Raw genomic sequence first — 19,775 nt, 5'->3', positions numbered from 1 at the left:
CAGGAAAGGAAAGACCCAACCTCGAGAGCAGTCGGCCAATCCCCCAGCAGCATGCAAACGCAGTCGTGGCTGTTCGAGGGGGTCCTGAGAAGAAGCTCGTGGAGACTGGACTGAGAGGTAAATCTGGGGGCTTTGGTCAGGGAGGAATCGGGGACCCTAGTGATGGGTGTTGGAGGGGCTGGTGGGCCATGTTCTAGAAGCTATAAGGTGAGGCACAAAGTGGGAACTCTCATCTTGGGTTGGGGGAAGGGGGGAAATGAAAGGGGCCCCCCTTCCCAAAAGAGGTACCTCCCCCACATTCTTTCCCGCCTTTTATCCTGAGTTGGGAAAGTACCGGGCTAGCTACTTGCCTTGTGCCTTCCCCCACCCTCTGTATTATGGTGACAGAGTTGGAAAGAGGCTTTAAGTGGCCTTTAATTGGCAACGTCAGGCTCTCAGTAGCCCTAAGGGTGGGCAGACTACCTGACGCCTTACCCGCCTCTCAGAATGTGGAGGATGCCTCTGCGGTGGATGGGAAGGCAATACGCTGACCGCTTGTTTGGTTTTACGTGACCCCCACCACCATCAAATATGCTGGTGGGAGGCTGTAAAATTCTCACTCAAGTCTTTCCACATGACTGAAACTGAATTTACTTCATCAAGTGGGTGCTCCCCACTACAATCCAATCAGAGAGAAAAGACCATTCCTAAAAAAACAATATATATTCAAGCTATTTACATAAAGTCAGCAAATGTTGATGTTTGCGATGAGACTATTTGCAAGTTGGTGCAAGATGGTGACTTTGAGATGTACTCCAAAGTCACAGCTCTTCCAAAGGAACTCATCAGGTGAACTGCTTGCCAAGTATAATTGTGAGAATGGTAACTTGCTTTTACACCACAGCTTCAGTGGAGAAAATGTTCTGAAATCACTTTGTATGTGGAAGAGATCAAAAATAAATGAAATCAATATTTGTGGAGGTGGAAGGGTCTAAAGGTTTGGTCAATAGGCAAAAAATCATTGCATTTATATAACACCTTCACAAAGTCAGGTCAATGAAGTGCTTTCTGAAGTGCAGTCATTGCACAGCAAGCTCCCCCTTACAGCAATCAGGTAATGGCCAGGTAATCTGTTTCAGTGACATAGGTGTGAGGGATAAATATTGGTCAGAAAGTCAGGGTGAAGCCCCCTACTATTTACTGAAACAGTGTTGTCAGGGAAATACAATAATGTGATTGGAATTTATTGTAAAATTGTATCTGTGTCTATATGTGTATGTGTGTGTGCCTAAGAGAGAGAGACTTAATTGGATTAAAGTCAGCTGGTATGAACACATTGATGTGTTAGAAGATAAACTGAGTTTGAAATGTTAATTAGGTAAACATGGGAGAAGTTTACAATGTCACGTGTAAAAGAACATTTGCATTTTTAAATGAACTACACTAGGTTGTTTTCAAAGGAGGAGTGAAATGCATCACCTAACATCAGAAACAGTGTGTTTATTTTTCACAAAGATTATTGGTAAAATTGGTATTATGATAATTTTTTATGATCAGGGAGGTAAAGACCAAAGACATAGTGAAACAATGGGGGAAAGGGGGAAATATGTATAAAGGAGAGAAGGCTGTGTATAAAGGCAGGCATTTTAAGATCTAACAAGCGTGAAAACCTTCAGCATCTGCACCTCAAGCTGCTGTCTACAATGAAATGAAGCTAAGGAAGCTCAATTTGATTTGGATTGTTCAGGGTCATGTTTCTTTGCCCAGGTCTTTTAAAATCTATGTATCTCACTGTTGCCTTAACAGAAGTGTATCTGGGAGTCAGATTAATTAAGGAATTTAGAAGTTATTATAGTAGTAATTTATAGACATAAGTATGTGCTGAAAATCATTTCTCTTATTAATAATGCTTAATCTAGTTTTATAAGTAAAAGCCTATAAGGCTCACTGGTCTTATTACTACTGAAGTCAAAGCACACATTTGGCAGTTTTCTCAAGTTTCCCTCTGGGATTTGGACAACTCAGCATTTACCATTGGCTGTGTCATAACAAGTGTCATGGGTATTCCAAGTACAGCTGAAAGGCTGAGAGGTTTAAAATCTCATCTAAAAGATGGCACTGCCAACACTGTAGTACTTTTTCAGTTGTGACTTAAGTAACACTGAAGTCTCACCTAGATTCTGTGCTCAAGTCTCCAGGGTGAGACTTCAAACCAACAACTTCCTAGCCCAAAGGTGAGAGTGCTACTACTGATCCATTGTTTGCAATACATATGAAGATTTTTAAAAAGTGGACAGTGGAAATGTTTAGGGGAGGATTCGAAGGATGCAAGACCAAGGGAGATAAAGGGTTCTGCCAAAAGCAAGACATTCTGGAAGAAGTTTTCTAACTTGACTGGAGCACAGCTCAGAGAATGAGACACATAGTTGAGATCCTCAATTCACATGCTCTTCAAACTCCAACCATTAATATCAAAAATCGATCAAAGACTAAGAAGAAATGATTGCTTGGATAATTGAATGACCTGTTGTTTTCTAGTTTAATATTTGTTGGAAATATTGGGAAAATCCACCCTCATTCTGAGTGAATTGGAACAGGATTAAAGATATAAACAATGTTGCAGTCCTGGAACAGAGTGTGTCATGAAAGACAGGGTGGCGCCGGAAAGGAGTCCTGGATCAAGGGAGCTGCCTGGCAACAACTGAGTGACAAGGGTTTTATGTGAGAGCAGTGCAACAGAATAGCTCCTAGCCTGAAAGGAATAAGACCTAAAACTTACTGCTCCTGTGTGTGTAAGATTCCAGTAATTCCACAATAATAGCTAGCTGGCTTTTTCTCCTCTTATCTCTATAACCTGCTGTCTCTCCGAAAACCCCTGTCAAGAGGCAAAGGGGAAAATCACTGTTAGAGATGTTGAAAAGCAAGTGTTCTACCAGTGAACTAAATACTGAAAGTGCTGTAAGACCACCTCGTGTCATCAATAAGAACTGAAAGGAATTTGGAAGACATGGATCAAAATCAACCCATTGAATCCTGTATTCCAGAATTGGTGCTATTGAACTGTTTTATCCCACCCTAAAAATCCATGTTTTTGTGTGTCTTATATGTGTGTATAGGGATTTAAGAAGGGGTAGAGTTTAGGTTATAGAGTTAGAAATTAGCAGTTCATATTTCATTCTCTTGCCACTGGTTAATAACAGTTTGTTCAATAAACAGTTATTTACTTATTCAGTTTACAAACCTGGTGTTAATCTAAATCAAACAGTTTGGTTGAATTGGGGCAATCTGGTGGTTCGTTCAAACTTTTCACTTGTGTTGCAGCTCGGGGAGCATTGGGGCTTGATATTGCAGCGCACTATCCCCAGTGAGTGGTGACACTGCAGACACAGGAGCAACTGTTGAATTGGAATTGATGTCTGTTAAGTTTCAGATCAATGCAGCAATCTGTGCGGACCTGAATCATACACAGGTTTCAGCATTAATGCCTCGTCTGTGTAGAGTTAGCTGATATCAGCCAGGAGTACATACACTACTACTCCATCAGAGAGAAAAATCAGCTAAGTATCCTGTTCCAAAACCCAGGGATCTAATGGCACCTCCTGGAAGGTGTGCATTTTCAGCTGCTTGGTGAGGACGTGATTGTGATGCCCTCGGTTGTTAAATAGTTTGCTGAGAGTGACTGGGGGAGGTCTCCAGTTGCTGCCAAGTGGATATGGGACTTAGGCAGACTAAAATGGTGGTGAATGGCTGGTCCAGTGGACATCACACTCTCAGTGGCTTGGCGATGGATATCCAGGTGAGGTGGCCAGAATTGTAACATGAAAATTGGAATCCTGTGGCGTGCATGGGACCCCAAGATTCATTTGTGGAGTCAGTTGGACCGGTTACACTGTTGGTTTAAGCTAGTGGTTCAGCCAAAGATGAGTTATAATTTATGTTTGCAGTGCTGGTTGGAGGTGATACACTTCTCCAGGTGCTGACATGAACGCACTGGGGGCTGCTACCAAATTATATTCTCCCTTCCCAGCCTCAGACTTACCTGTTTTTCAGGGCCCAGAGGCAGCCTGGGCAGCCAGTATTGTGGTGGAACAGAGGGGAAGGGCTATCCTAGGGCCCTTTTATCCTACCCTCTGGCCCAGTGTTAATGAGACCCTGCACTTAAAATTGACGGGACCTTCCACAGACAGGATTGAGAAACCCTAACCCACATTGAGGAAATACTTTTCCCAAAGACCAGGGCTCAGGTGTGAAGAATGCAGAAGGTAATGAAAAACCTACAATCAGACAGCATCTTCTGGAGAGCAGAGGAATTTGGATTATAAAGAGCAGCCTAGATATTGCTTCCCAGTCACAGAGTTGTTAGAACAGAGTTGATTAAGCTCAAGATACCTGTTGAAAAGGAATTAAATTTGCCCAGTTCCATTGCAGTAAAATTGTTTTCAGAGAAACAACCAAGAATCCTGATAAAAACAAAAAGCTGCGGATGCTGGAAATCCAAAACAAAAACAGGGTCATGAGGACTCGAAACGTCAACTTTGTTCTTCTCCGCCGATGCTGCCAGACCTGCTGAGTTTTTCCAGGTATTTCTGTTTTTGTTCAAGAATCCTGATAAATTGAGCAGGAAAACCTATGATTCACAAAATTCAATATGACAAGCATTATTTGCTGAATGTTCTAATGTCCAGATCACCACACTTCCCAATGTATTAGACTTTTTTGAGGAGGTAACAAGCAGGATAGATAAAGGGGAACCAGTAGATGGAATATATTTGGATTTCCAAAAGGTGTTCATTAAGATACCACACATAAAGCTACTTAATAAGATAACAGCCCATGGTGCTGAGGGTAGTATATTTGCATGGATGGAGGATTAGCTAACTCATAGAAGACAGAGAGTTGGAATAAGGGGGGCATTTTCAGGATGGCAACCTTTAACTAGTGGAATGTCACAGAGGTCAGTACTGGGACCTCAATTATTTACAATATATATTAATGACTTGGATGAGGGAAATGAATATACTATCACCAAGTTTGCGGATGACACAAAAATAGGTGGGAAAGCAAGTGGTGAGGATGACACAAAGAGTCTACAGAGGGATATAGACAGGTTAAGTGAGTGGACAAAAACTTGGCAGATGGAATATAAGGTTGGAAAATGTGAGGTTATGCACTTTGGCAGGAAGAATAGAGGAGCTGAATATTATTTAATTGGAGAAAGGCTAATGAAAGCTGCAGCACAGAGGGATTTGGGAGTCCTTGTGCATGAATCCTAAAAAAGCTAATATAAAAGGTCAGCAGGTAATAGGGAAGGCAAATGGAATGTTGGCCTTTTTTTCAAAGGGATTAGAACCATAGAACCATAGAACACTACAGCACAGAAAACAGGCCATTCGGCCCTTTTAGTCTGTGCCGAAATATTATTCCGCAAGTCCCATTGACCTGCACCCAGTCCATAACCCTCCAGACCTCTCCCATCCATGTATCTATCCAATTTATTCTTAAAACTTAAGAGTGAGCCCGCATTTACCAAGTCAGATGGTAGCTCATTCCACACTCTCACCACTCTCTGAGTGAAGAAGCTCCCCCTAATGTTCCCCCTAAACCTTTCCCCTTTCACCCTAAAGCCATGTCCTCTCGTGTTTATCTCTCCTAATCTAAGTGGAAAGAGCCTACTCGCATTTACTCTGTCTATACCCCTCATAATTTTGTAAACTTCAATCAAATCTCCCCTCATTCTTCTACGCTCCAAGGAATAAAGTCCTAACCTGTTTAATCTTTCCCTGTAACTCAACTCCTTAAGGCCCGGCAACATCCTAATAAATCTTCTCTGCACTCTCTGAATCTTACTGATATCCTTCCTGTAGTTAGGCGACCAATACTCCAAAGTTGGCCTCACCAATGTCTTATACAACCTCATCATAACATCCCAACTCCTATAGTCAATATTTTGATTTATGAAGGCCAGTATGCCAAAAGCTTTCTTTACAACCCTGTCTACCTGTGACGCCACTTTCAGGGAATTATGTACCTGAACTCCTGGATCCCTTTGTTCCTCCGCACTCCTCAGTGCCCTACCATTTACTGTGTATGTCCTACCTTGTGTTGTCCTTCCAAAATACAACACCTCACACTTTACCGCATTAAATTCCATCTGCCATTTTCTGGCCCATTTTTCCAGTTGGTCCAGATCTCTCTGCAAGCTTTGAAAGCCTTCCTCGCTGTCCACAACGCCTCCAATCTTAGTGTCATCAGCAAACTTGCTGATCCAATTCACCACATTATGATCCAAGTCATAGATATAGACAATAAACAACAATGGTCCCAGCACAGATCCCTGAGGCACACCACTAGTCACAGACCTCCAGTCTGAGAAGCAATCATCCACTACCACTCTCTGTCTTCTCCCACACAGCCAATTTCGAATCCAGTTTACAATCATTCCATGAATACCAAGTGTCTGAATCTTCTGAACTAACCTCCTATGTGGGACCTTGTCAAAGGCCTTACTAAAGTCCATGTAGACAACATCCACAGCCTTTCCTTCATCTACTTTGTTGGTAACCTCCTCGAAAAACTCTACAAGGTCCATTAAACACGACCTACCACGCACAAAGCCATGCTGACTATCCTTAATCAGCCCTTGGCTGTCTAAATAATTATATATCCGATCTCTCAGAACACATTCCAATAATTTACCTACTACTGACGTCAGGCTCACTGGCCTGTAATTACCTGGTTTACTTTTGGAGCCTGTTTTAAACAACGGAACAACATGAGCTACCCTCCAATCCTCCGGCACCTCACCCGTGGCTAAGGACATTTTAAATATTTCTGCCAGGGCCCCTGCAATTTCTACACTAGTCTCCCTCAAGGTCCGAGGGAATATCATGTCAGGCCCGGGGGATTTATCTACCTTTAATCGCTGTAAGGCAGCAAGCACCTCCTCCTCTTTAATCTCTGTATGTTCCATGAAACTACTGCTTGTTTCCCTTCCTTCCTTATACACTATGCCAGTTTCCTGAGTAAATACTGATGCAAAAAAACTGTTTAAGATCTCCCCCATCTCGTGAGGGTCCACACATAGACGACCACTCTGATCTTCAAGGGGACCAATTGTGTCCCTTACTATCCTTTTACTCTTAATATACTTGTAGAAACCCTTCGGGTTTACCTTCACATTATCTGCCAAAGCAACCTCATGTCTTCTTTTTGCGTTCCTGATTTTCTTTTTTGGTATTTTCTTACATTTTCTATACTCTACAAGTACATAATGTGCTCCTTGTTGCCTATACCTGCTACACACCTCTCTCTTCTTCTTAATCAGATTGCTAATATTGGGATTGAAGTATAAAAATAGGGAAGTGTTGCTAAAACTATACAAGGCACTAGTTAGACCACAGCTAGAATACTGTGAACAATTTCTGTCCCCTTACCTAAGGAAAGATGTAGTGGCATTGGAGGCAGTCTTGTGAAAGTTCACTAGGTTGATCCTGGGAATGGAGGGGTTTTCTTATGAGGAGAGAGGACTTGACAGGGCAGATGCTGAGAGGTTGTTTCCCCTTGTGGGAGAGTCTAGGACCAGAGGGCATAATCTCAGAGTAAGGGGTCACCCATTTAAGACAGAGATGAGGAGGATTTTCTTCCCTCAGAGGGTAGTGAATCTGTGGAATTCTTTACCGCAGAGGGCTGTAGAGGCTGGGTCGTTAAGTATATTCAAGGCTGAGATAGGCAGATTTTTAATCAGTAAGGGAATCAAGGGTTATGGGGAAAAGGCAGGGAAGTGGAATTGAGGATTATCAGATCAGCCATGATCTCATTGAAAGGTGGAGCAGACTCGATTAGACGAATGGCCTCCTGCTCCTACATGTTATGGTCAAAGTATTTCTCAGCATTGAGTCTTTGTTTTTGCTGAAACTTGGCTAGTTTATGCTCATCACAAGTGATGAATGTTTCGGATGGAGAATGCAAAAAGCATTCAGCTCCCTCGATCTACTTTTCCTCAACAGTGTCTTTGGCCGAACTTCAGAATAGCATTCCCGTCATTGGAGAATGATTACAAACATGATTTCTCTGCAAAGTTTAAGCTTTTCTCATGTTTAATTTTTCTGGCAACACAAAATAAAAAGAACGACAAGCAAGAAAGAGAAAACAACATCCAAAAATGTCAAAGTGAGCAGGAGGTAGAAACAGAGAGAATTAATCACCCACTTTGTTAGCTATAAACCAGGTGGTGTGATAGAAAAGTGCAACAGTCCTTCTAAAATTTGGTCCTGATTTCCTCTGAAAGGAACGCTGCTGGTGGTACGAGTTGTGAGGTATTTTAGTGACCCAGCTGCACTCAGTTTCTAACAATTTACAACTGAACAGCCCGGTTTGCTCATCCACCCACTGTGCACCTCGACAGCTCCCCATCGGGACAACATGCTCCGTATAACCTCACAGAGGAGTTAATTACTGCTGTCAAAGCCTTCACTGTCTAAAAAAACACTTCCTAAACCCCATCATGTTTACTAAAGGGCAGGCCCCCCACCTCCCATCCTCCACAGCTGTCACCTACTGCTCCTTCTGGATCCCAGCAAAACTATTCCCAGCACATCTCAAATAAACTGACTTAGAACCAATAATTTGTGCATTGATGTTAAGGCTGCATTACTAACTGATACCAGCAGTACAATCTGTATGAAGACAACATTCCAATGTATATTGTCTGAAAACATAGTTATTATGGAGCACTGAAGGAGGCCATAAGAACCTAATAACTAGAAGAAGGAATAGGCACAAGCATCCCTCAAGCCTGTTCCACCGTTCAGTTAGATCACAGCTGGTTAAATCTTGGCCTCATCTCCTCTCCTGCCTGTTCTCTGTAACCCTTGACTCCACTTGAGGCCATTCAGTCCATCATGTCACAGATCAGAGAATAATCCCATAAGGAGCCTGTCAGCCTATCGATCCTGTGCTGGCTCTTTACAAGATCAACTCAGCTAACCACACTCCCATGCCCTTTCCCCCCTAGCCCTGCAACATTTTTCTGTTCAGGTGAAAACCATGATTGAATCTGCCTCCAGCACACTCTCAGGCTCTGCATCCTGGACCATCCATTGATCTCCAACAACCACAACCAACTTCCTTTGTGGTAAGTATCACTCCAACCAGTGGAGAATTTTCCCCCTGATTCCCATTGACTCCAGTTCTGTTGGGGCTCACTGATGCCACACTCAGTCAAATGCTTCTTTGATAAGAACAAATTCCTTTCTTTCTAACAGTGTAAATATCTATTTTGAATTCGTGTTATTTTTACCCTCCTCCTTGCTTGAATATAATTTGTTTGAAACACACCATCCTACCATTGCTGACTAGGCTGCTGAAATGGTTAATATTTTGTAGTTTAAATGTTTATCAAAGAAATTGGTTAAAATTCAAACGAAAAAATGATCTGTCACACACAAGAACATTTCTACTTTTTCAGTTTGCTCTGTGTGCTCCCATCAGAGGACAGAGATTAATCGAGATTGTGCACCAACAGGGACAGCATCTTTCCAAGAGTTTGCCAAGGAAAGCTCAAACTTGAAACTCTATCTTTAAATCGTCAGCTGTGTTCATAGAGATAAAAGCAAAATACTGTGGATTCTGTAAACCTGAAAAAAAAACAGAAAATGCTGGGAAAACTCAGCAGGTCTGGCAGCATCTGTGGAGAGAGAAACCGAGTTAACGTTTTGAGTCCGTATGACTTTTCATCAGAACTAAACAGAAATAGAAATGTGATGAAATTTATATTGTTTTAAGGGGGTGGAGCAGGTGAAGTTGGATAGAAGCCAGTGATAAGCGAGAGCTAAGGAGAGATTGACAAAGATGTCACGGACAAAAGGACAAAGGGAGTGTTAATGGTTGGGGTAAGGGCTAAAGGAGGTGCTGATAGTGGCATCAAGGTAAGAAAGCAGAATGTGTTAAGGATCCCTTGTTCTGCTATTAACACATCTGCTTTCTTATCTTGATGCCACTATCAACACCTCTTTTAGCCCTTACCCCAACCATTAACACTCCCTTTGTCTTTTTGTCCATGATATCTTTGTCAATCTCTCCCCTGCACTTTACCAGGCCTCTATCAGTGACATCAGCAAGCAACAGGAAATACTGGTCTACATTACTGCAAAGTGATAATGATGGGGGTTGGATGGTGTCTTCTTACATTCCCACACTTACACTGTGTCTGTATTAAGGAGCTGCTTTAGGAACATAGGACTTAGCAGCAGAAGTAGGCCATTCTACCCTTTAAGCCTGCTCCACCACTCAATAAGATCATGGCTGATCTGCTGTGATCTTAGCTCCACTTCCCTGTCTGGACACCATAACCCTTGACTCCCAGTTTGAATAAATTCAATGACCCAGCTGCCACTGCTTTCTGGGGAAGAGAATTCCACAGACTAATGACCCTCTGAGAGAAAAAATTCTCCTTATCTCCATCTTAAAAGAGAGATCTCTTATTCTTAAACTGTGTCCCCTGGTTCTAGTCTCTCCCACAAGTGGAAACATCCTCCTGGTTTCCATTCTATCCAGTCCCCGCAGCATCTTATATGCTTCAATAAGACCTCTCATTCTTTTAAACGCCAAGGGATATGGGCTCTGCCTGGCCAACCTTTCTTCAGAAGATAAGCCCTTCGTCCCAGGTGTTATGAGCAGGAAGAGAGGAGTGCGTCGTTGATCCAGCCCCACTACTCCACAGGTCGCACCATTAGTTTAAAAGTTTGATTCACTCACCAAAATGGCCAATTATTTATCTTTGCTACCTTTACCCAGAATAAAAGACTCTTAAACCTGGCTTCTTTCAATAAATTCAGAATGATTGATTTATTTTAAAACAAAACTTATCTTTTAAAACAAGTTACAAGAACTGCTTAACTCAAAATTGTAATCTGGAAGTATAACCATCTATCCCTTTTAAAAATACCCCAGCACACACGTCCACACACACACACACATGCCCACACACACACCCACACACATACCCCCATAGCCACACACACCCACACACACACACACACACACACACACACACATAGCCAAACAAAGGACAAACATATAGTGTCTCTGCAGAGATTGGCTTTGGAGGATAGACTTTATAAAATAAAGGTTAAAATTCATAGGGTTTTGATGCTGTCGATCTGGAGCTCCTTTGTGTGAAATGGGCCGCTGCTCCCAGTAGATGTCTGGCGGTTCTCACAAATGGAGACCTGGCATGGAGGAGAATACAGCCAGTTCAATCCCTCTTGCCTCAGCCTCTTGGCTTTCCCAAGACAGACAGGCTCCACTGAGATGAGGATTCCTAGCTGGATATTGAACTATTCTATTTCAGGCAGGGCAAAGAGAGTGCAAGTTGGGGCAGGTTCATCCCCAACTGAATTTTTAAAAAACCAAGTCCAAAACTTAAAGCTCATTTGTATCATGTGATATCCAGTAAATCACTAGCCTTTGCCTTTAAACCAGTTTTTTTCCCATCCATTAAAATAATTGCAGTGCAAACAAGCAAACAGTTCTTCCCCTCAAGTACCATGCTGCTCAGGTGATTTCTTGGAAACTGCATACTTGCTCTCAGTAATTAATGTATAAGGACACCCAGGTCCCTTTGTACATCAACATTTCCCTTTGTACATCAACATTTCCCAACCTGTCACCATTTAAGTAATACTCTGACGTTCCGTTTTTCCTACCAAAGTGGATAGCTTCACACTTATATACGTTATACTGCATCTGCCATGTATTTGCCCACTCACTCAACCTGTCTAAATCACCTTGAAGCCTCTCAACACCCTCCTCACCACTCACATTTCCACCAAGTTTCGTGTCATCAGCAAATTTGGAAATATTACATTTGGGGCTGAAGCACTGATCCCTACGGCACCCTACTAGTCACCACCTGCCACTCTGAAAGAGGCCCCTTTACTCTCACTCCCTGTTTCCCGTCTGCTAACCAATTCTTAACCCTACTCTGAATCCTACCCTCAATGGCTACCCTGATCAGATCATTTCATGCTGTATATCATGCAAACTCATGAACAGGCCTAAGGTCATCACTTTCAGCCCTGAAAAGTGCCCATTTTACCTCAGATTACCCTGGAAGGGCAAAGTATCTCAGAAATTTGAGCAACAGGTGAAGCTAGCTGCTTCACGCTGCCACTATGCAGTAGCAACTCGAGTGGTATTCACCACTAACAAGATGCTGCCGTCAAGCCAAAAAAGATGTTCTGCATATCACACAATGAGTAATGTGGCATATGAATTTCAATGCCAGTCTGATGCTGGGTATGTAGGCTGTATGTCCCAAAGACTAGTGAATCGTATCAAACAGCATGTCCCAGCCGCTGTTCACAACGGACAAGGTACAGACTGTACCCAACCAGCCCATGCTTGCAAAATTCAAAACATTAGATGTGATTCCCTGATTGGACAACATTTGCTAAATAATCCTCAGTGTGCTAAGAATTACACTAACAGTCAGTATAAGATTGTCAGTCAGACCCGCAGTGTGGCATATTTACGTGTACTGGAAGCTACATATATTAATACACAGGGCCCGTTCCTTGCAGACAGAAAGAACATGTACACACATTGCACCTGTTTCAGCTAAACAAAACAAGTGACAGCCATTCGCTGACTCCTTCCTCAAGGCAATGCCTTGGCCAGTATCAAGCTGCCTTGTTTAAATTTATAACAACACTTGGCAGTTAACCGTCAGTCACCATCACTGCTGCATGGCAATGCCTCAACCAATCAGAATCCACTTGCCAACCAATCAGCACTCTCACATACAGTGTAAATTGTTGTTTTCCCCCTTATAATGGCATTTTTGCTAATGTCCTGATGAGTGCAAGACAAAAAACTTTGACATGTCTCTTTTTTAGCAATGCTCAAGTTCTGTACTACTAAATAGCTATTTATTTTAATTTAGTTAACTAATTAATTAGTTATTATATGAATTTTTTTTTTAATTAATGTGTCTCCTCACCACCACTTACCCTATTAATTTAAATCTCATGAATATAGTAAACTCTGCCATTTTAAAATAAAATAAATCAGGAGACTCACCAGCTTCCAGCTTCCCCTCTGCAAGTGCTTTTTAATTAATTCGAAGAAAGCTACTTAAGGATTATTTAAAATTTTACATTTTTCTAATTTCCAGCATCTTAAACATACACACAGATGCTAAGGGCAGTTACTCACCAACCAATGAACTACCTACCTCCATGTGATGACGCTGTTCAGCTATATTCCAAACTCTGGAATATCTGAACTTCTCCCAGTCAGTGCACTGCGCCCCCATTCAACACCCCCATCTCCCTCTCTCCTTCTTTCACGACAATCTGTGCCCCCTGCAGGAATGTTGATGGAATGCTAACCTTTATTATGAGAGGGATTGAACATAAAAGTAAGGATGTTATGCTTCAGTTATACAGGCATTGGTGAGACCGCACCTTGAATACTGTGTGCAGTTTTGGTCTCCTTATTTAAGGAAGGATGTAAATGTATTGGGGGTGGTTCAGAGGAGGTTTACTAGATTGATAAAAGCAAAAACCTGCGGATGCTGGAAATCCAAAACAAAAACAAAAATACCTGGAAAAACTCAGCAGGTCTGCCAGCATCTGCGGAGAGGAACACAGTTAACGTTTCGAGTCCGTATGACTCTTCAACAGAACAGCTCTGATGAAGAGTCATACGGACTCAAACCGTTAACTGTGTTCCTCTCCGCAGATGATGCCAGACCTGCTGAGTTTTTCCAGGTATTTTTGTTTTTGTTTTACTAGATTGATACCTGGAATGAGTGGGTTGTCTTATGAGGAAAGGTTGGACAGACTGGGCTTGTTTCCACTGGAGTTTAGAAGAGTGAGGGGTGATTTGATTGAAGTTTACAAGATCCTGAACGGCCTTCACAAGGTGGACATGGAAAGGATGTTTCCTCTTGTGGGTGAGTCCAGAACTAGGGGACACTGTTTTAAAATTAGGGGTCGCCCTTTTAGGGCAGAGATGAGGAGAATTTTTTCTCCCAGAGGGTTGTGCAACTTTGGAATTCTCTGCCTCAGAAGGTGGTGGAGGTGGGGTCATTGAATATTTTTAAGGTCGATATAGATAGATTCTTATTTGGCAAGGGGATCAAAGGTTATCGGGGTTAGATGGGAATGTGGAAATCGAAACACAAGAAGATCAGCCATGATCTGATTGAATGGCGGAACAGGCTCGAGGGGCCGAATGGCCTACTCCCATTCATATTTCTTATGTTCTTATGCAGGTCCCTCTCCCACTGCCTCTCTCCCCAGTCTGTGCTCCCCTCCAGATCCTTCTCTCTCCGTCTCTCTTCATGGTGTGTGCACTCCCTGCAGTTCCCTCTCTCTGTCTCTCTCCCCGGTTTATGTTCATCCTGACGATCCATCTCTCTATCCCTCCATCCCCGGTCTGTCTTCCTCCTGCAGGTCCACTCCTCTTCACCTGTTCCCCTGCAGGTAAATGGTGAAGGTAAGGAGGTGGGTTTTGTAACAAGTTGAAGTTCCCAGTGTTGTAGATTCTATTTTGTTTATGTTGTAATGCAGGCACCAGAGATCAAAAGTAACAATCAGACATCATGGTTCTTTATGAGGCATCATTCAGAAATTATTTTCTGTTGCAATTGGGTGGAGAGGTTATATGCAGGGCCCCTATTGGGAACTGAAATTCTGTGATGCCAATCAAGCGGCTGCTTTGTCCTGGATGGTGTCCAGCTTCTTGAGTGTTGTGGGACCTGCACTCATCCAGGCAAGTGGGGAGTATTCCATCACACTCCTGACTTGTGCATGTAGATGGTGGACAGGCTCTGGGGAGTCAGGAGGTGAGTTACTCATCACACGATTCTTGCTCTTGTAGCCACAGTATTTATATGGCTAGTCCAGTTCAGTTTCTGGTCAATGATAACCCCCAGGATGTTGATAGTGGGGGATTCAGTGATGGTAATGCCATTGAATGTTAAGGGGAGATGGTTAGATTCTCTCTTGTCGGGGATGGTCATTTCCTGACACTTGTGTGGCATGAATGTTACTTGCCACTTGTCAGACCAAGCCTGGATATTATCCAGATCTTGCTGTATTTGGACATGGACTGCTTCAGTATCTAAGGAGTTGCGAATGGTGCAGAACATTGTGCAATCATCAGCGATCATCCCCACTTCTGACCTTATGATGGAAAGGATGAAAAGATTTGAACATAATAATTAGAAAATTAAATGCAAGACATTGCTAGACTGGGAGCCAAGATATGTTAATGAACACAATGGTGATGGGAACTTTTATCGATGACTCAATCCTGGAAATTGAACTCATATTTGAATGTTAATCCCGCTACATTTGGTTCATTGATTACTTGCTGCTCATTCTCCTTTTCCTGACTCTGCTGATAGAGATGGAGCTGCTCCACATACCTCCAATGGTTTAACTGAACAGCAGTCAGTACATACCTCAACTGATATGATTGCCACTTTACAGCAGAGTGCTAGGATATGTGTGCTCATAGCCCAGTGATGGCCCTCCCCCTGCTTGCCCAATCCCACAGTAGTATAGCTGAGATCAATAGCCAAGTGGAATAGCCGGACGGAACCCTAGCTCCTTCACTACATGGTGGCTTCCATTGTTTCCATGCCAACATTATTTATTTATTAAAGAAGACTTTTGTAGTTACCCTGGATTTTACTTAATGTCCCATTCTAAACCTGATCAACATGATGTATCCACTGCAATCTCTAATTATTTAATTCAGCATCAATTTTGTTTTATAATGGTTGTTTCATTTTATGTTTCAAAGGTTAATTACTGGCTGCATATCAACAGCACGATTCATTATACAAAATAGTTCACCCGTGCATAATGAGGTCTGACCATCATTTGTTTATTAATGACAGGAACATACAGATAAGCCCAGTTTATCCACTCTAGAGTCACCAACTCAAACCATTTTAAATGGACAATATAATGGAGATAAATCTGAAAGTGAATCTCAAATGAATAATCTTTCAGTTGGGGTTAAGTTTAGAGAGAAATACGATAATCTTATTTTTAGAGGCATTTTTAAATGAATCAATTAAGACTAAATATCTTTGCTTAACTGGGAGACAGTGGTGAAGTAGTAATGTTGCAGGGTTAGTAATCCCAAGACCCAGGCTAATGCCCTGTGGGCAGGTTCAAATTCTGCTGTGCCAACTGGTGGAATTTAAGTTCAATTAATGAATAAATTCAATTAATCAATAAAAAATCTGGAATAGAAAATTAGTTTCAGTAATCGTGTCAAGAAACTATCATTGATTGATGTAAATTTCTGTCTGGTTCACTAATGTCTTTTAGAGTGAGGAATGCTCACCTGATCTGGCCTACATCTGACTCCAAATCCACAGCAATGTGGATGACTCCTAGCTGCCCTCTGCAATGGTGAGCAAGCCACTCAGTTCAAGGGCAATCAGGAATGGGCAACAAATGCTGGCCTTGCCAGTGACACCCACATCCATGAAAGAATAAAAAAAAATCCAAGTTGTGATCGAATTTCTATTTGATATTGCAGTAACTATCTTATTTGATTAATTAGTTCTGATGGCAAAATCTTGAGAAATGCAGCAAGCTAACTTTGGATCATAGCTCACTGGAGTTTAGTTTTGTGAATTTGTAAAAATTAGCTTCACATTTTTCGGTTCCCATCATGACCTCAGAATCTTCAAGAAAGTCCCAAGTTATGTAATTATTGAACAATAATGATAATGGAAGGCATTAATAATAGTTACACCTTGTACATGCTTCACACTCTCCAGTTTCCAGAATACCAATTTTCTATAATAGTTATAAAACTGGAAGAGATTTGTCCAGCGTCTTTCAGAAGTATGCTTCAATGAGTATGGGCACAATTCTCTTTATTAAAAGCTCCAACATAACCTTGGTACCATCATTAGATTAGTCCTCATCTTTAATCTTAGAAACCTGCTCTGCAAGTTTCTAAACTGCCAGTGTTTCTTGTTCCAGATGAGAATTAACTGCAAGGATGTTTCAGCTGCGACCCTGTACGATGTTCTCCATGACACACACTACAGAAAAAAATGGGACACCAACATGATTGAGACCTACGATATTGGTCGACTGACAGTGAATGCAGATGTGGGCTATTATTCCTGTAAGTAACCCCCAACAGCAGATGTTTTACTGTGATGTAGGCTATTATTCCACTACATATCCCCCAGGATCAGATTGTTTCACTATGAAACATAATTCTTATGAAATTGTGCAAAGGCAAATTATTGAACTGAAACAGCTGAGATGCTGACTCTGATCTAGTCATCTAGAGACTAAGACATTGTGTGTACGCGTGTGAACATAGAAGATAGATTGTTAGGAGAGGCACAAAGAGAGAGAGCATCATCCATGGTGGTGGAGAAGGGCTTTAGGGAGCAGTTGGTAGCCAGTAATAATTTCCCCTAAATAAAGGGTTGGTTCAGCTGATAACTTCTTCACATCAAATAATTAAAGGAATAGGAGGTTAGACCCAGAGGTAATATGAGTGAGAAATCAGAATGATCTTCAGCCAACCAAGTTCTTGGATTACGTTGAACGGGCATTGTGTGACACAGATTTCAAGTTCCACAAGAAACTTGAAATAGTTTCACAAGAAATAGGAGCAGGAGTAGACGACACAGCCCATTGAGCCTGCTCCGCCATTCATTCAACCATGGCTGATCTTGGGCTCCAACTCCATTCTCCTACCTGCTCCCCATATCCCTTAATCCTCTGAGAGAGGAAAAACCTGTCTATCCCAGCCGTAAATGTTTTCAACAATGGAACATCCTCAACCCTCTGGGGTAGAGAGTTCCAAAGATTCACAACATTTGAGTGAAGTATTTTCGCTTCATCTCAGTCCTAAATGATCGGCCCCTTATCCTGAGACTCTGCCTCTGTATCTTAGATTCCCCAACCAATAGAAACGATCCAGTGTCCTGTTAACTGGGCACGGGATTTACAAATGGTAAAATTATTTCCTACCCTGTCAAATTTTGTGGGATAAGAAATGTCCAAAACAGATTTGGCCCCAAGCCTTGACAATTGAGTCTGAAAATTGAAATTTTGGCAGTTCCGTCACCCTAGGATTTGGATAGCTCTCTCACCTCTGAGTCAGAAGGCTGTAGGCTCAAGTCCAATTCCAGGAATTGAGAACAAAAATATTTGAGGGTGTGCAGCATTGTCAGAGGTGCTGTATTTTTAAATGAGATGCTCTGTGCCTGCTCTCCCAAGTGGAAGTAAACTGTACTGTGGTATTATTCAGAAGAACACCTAGGCAGTTGTACCCAGTGTCCTGGCCAATATTTTTCACTTAATCAGAATCACCAAGATGGATTACTTTAGTATTATCACTGCTGTTTGTGGGAGCTTCCTGTGTACATTTTGGCTGCAGCATTTCCTACATGACTGGAGTGATATCCTAGAGCTATCTACATGTAACACAAATTAAGTAGGTGCATTTTGTTTGCTTGAGGATCTCTGGTGGGTTTATTTACAAGCAGTGGAGCAATCTGTAGATGATCCTTTTGTCTAGGTTACTACAGTGAACAGAGAGACCGTGGCCCCTGGTTACATGATGACATCCAGCTATGTGGCTCATGTGCATGTTGAGCTTCTTAAAGGGGCATCATTCTTAAAACAATATTACAACAATTACAACAGTAACTAAACTTCAGAAAGAAAGTAACTGGTTTCTAAATTCTTTGGGGCGTTCAGGGGTCATGTCAGCTGTTACATCTATGCAAGTTTTTTTTTCTTAATTTATAGGTCTGTCCCCTTCATATCCTGTAGACCTGGGATTTCTAAAGTGATATTCTTCATATTGTTGGTCAACGTCACAGCAAATGAATCCAGTCCGATAAAACTCAGCTCCCTTTCACTTCAGCATCTCCAGATCAACAAAGATGGAAATGAAAGATAGAGAAGTAAAAAGCAAAAGTGGAAGGCAGAGGAAACAGGGGCTGGCGGCAACTAAGAGCATAGTCCAAAAATATGAGTAAAAATGTTAAAAAGATGAGCCTAAAGAAAATGTATCTGAATGCACAGGGCATTCAGAATAAGCTAGATGCATTAACAACACAAATAGATGTAAACGGGTCCAATATGATTGCAATTACCAAGAAACGGCTGCAGGGTGACCAAAACTGGGGACTGAATGTCCAAGAGTACTCAATATACAGGAAGGACAGGCAAAAAGGAAAAGGAGATGGCATGTCAGATTTAGTTAAGGAGGAAATCAGTGCAATAATGAGAGAAGATATTGGCTCAGAAAATCTAGCTGTAGAATCAGTCTGGGTGGAGCTAAGATGCAACAGGGGCAGAAAAAATTAGTGGGAGTTGTCTATAGGCCTCCAAACAGTAGGGATAAAGTAGGGGACAGCATTAAACAGGAAATTAAAGGTGCATGTAACAAGGGTGCTACAGTAATCAAGGATGACTTTAATCTACATAAAGACTGGACAAACCAATTTAGCAATAATACTGTGGTGGATGAATTCATGGAGTGGGTACGAGATTTTTTTTAGACCAGTATGTCAAAGAACCGACTAGGGAATAGGCTATCCTAGATTTGGTATTGGACAATGAGAAGAGGTTAATTAATAATCTTGTGCGGGGCCATTTAGGAAAGAGTGACCATAACATGATGGAAATCTTCATTAGGATGGAAAGTGAAATAGGTTAATCCAAAACTGGAGTACTAAATCTAAACAAAAGAAACTATGAAGGTACGAGACGTGAGTTGGCTAAAGG

General features: G+C 41.9%; 1 protein-coding gene across 1 annotated transcript in view; it reads left to right on the top strand.

Moving 5' to 3' along the window:
* stard15 (StAR-related lipid transfer (START) domain containing 15) overlaps positions 1-19,775 on the top strand; it is a 311,243-nt gene that overhangs the window by 130,553 nt on the left and 160,915 nt on the right. The window contains exon 2 of the mRNA XM_041193464.1: positions 16,998-17,145. Coding sequence (XP_041049398.1) covers positions 16,998-17,145 — 148 coding nt within the window. The remainder of the gene's footprint in view (positions 1-16,997; positions 17,146-19,775) is intronic.

Source organism: Carcharodon carcharias, chromosome 8, assembly GCF_017639515.1.
Source record: "Carcharodon carcharias isolate sCarCar2 chromosome 8, sCarCar2.pri, whole genome shotgun sequence".
Taxonomy (NCBI): Eukaryota; Metazoa; Chordata; class Chondrichthyes; order Lamniformes; family Lamnidae; genus Carcharodon; species Carcharodon carcharias.
The sequence above is the reverse complement of the archived record's forward strand: the minus strand, read 5'-3'. Positions and strand labels throughout refer to the sequence as shown.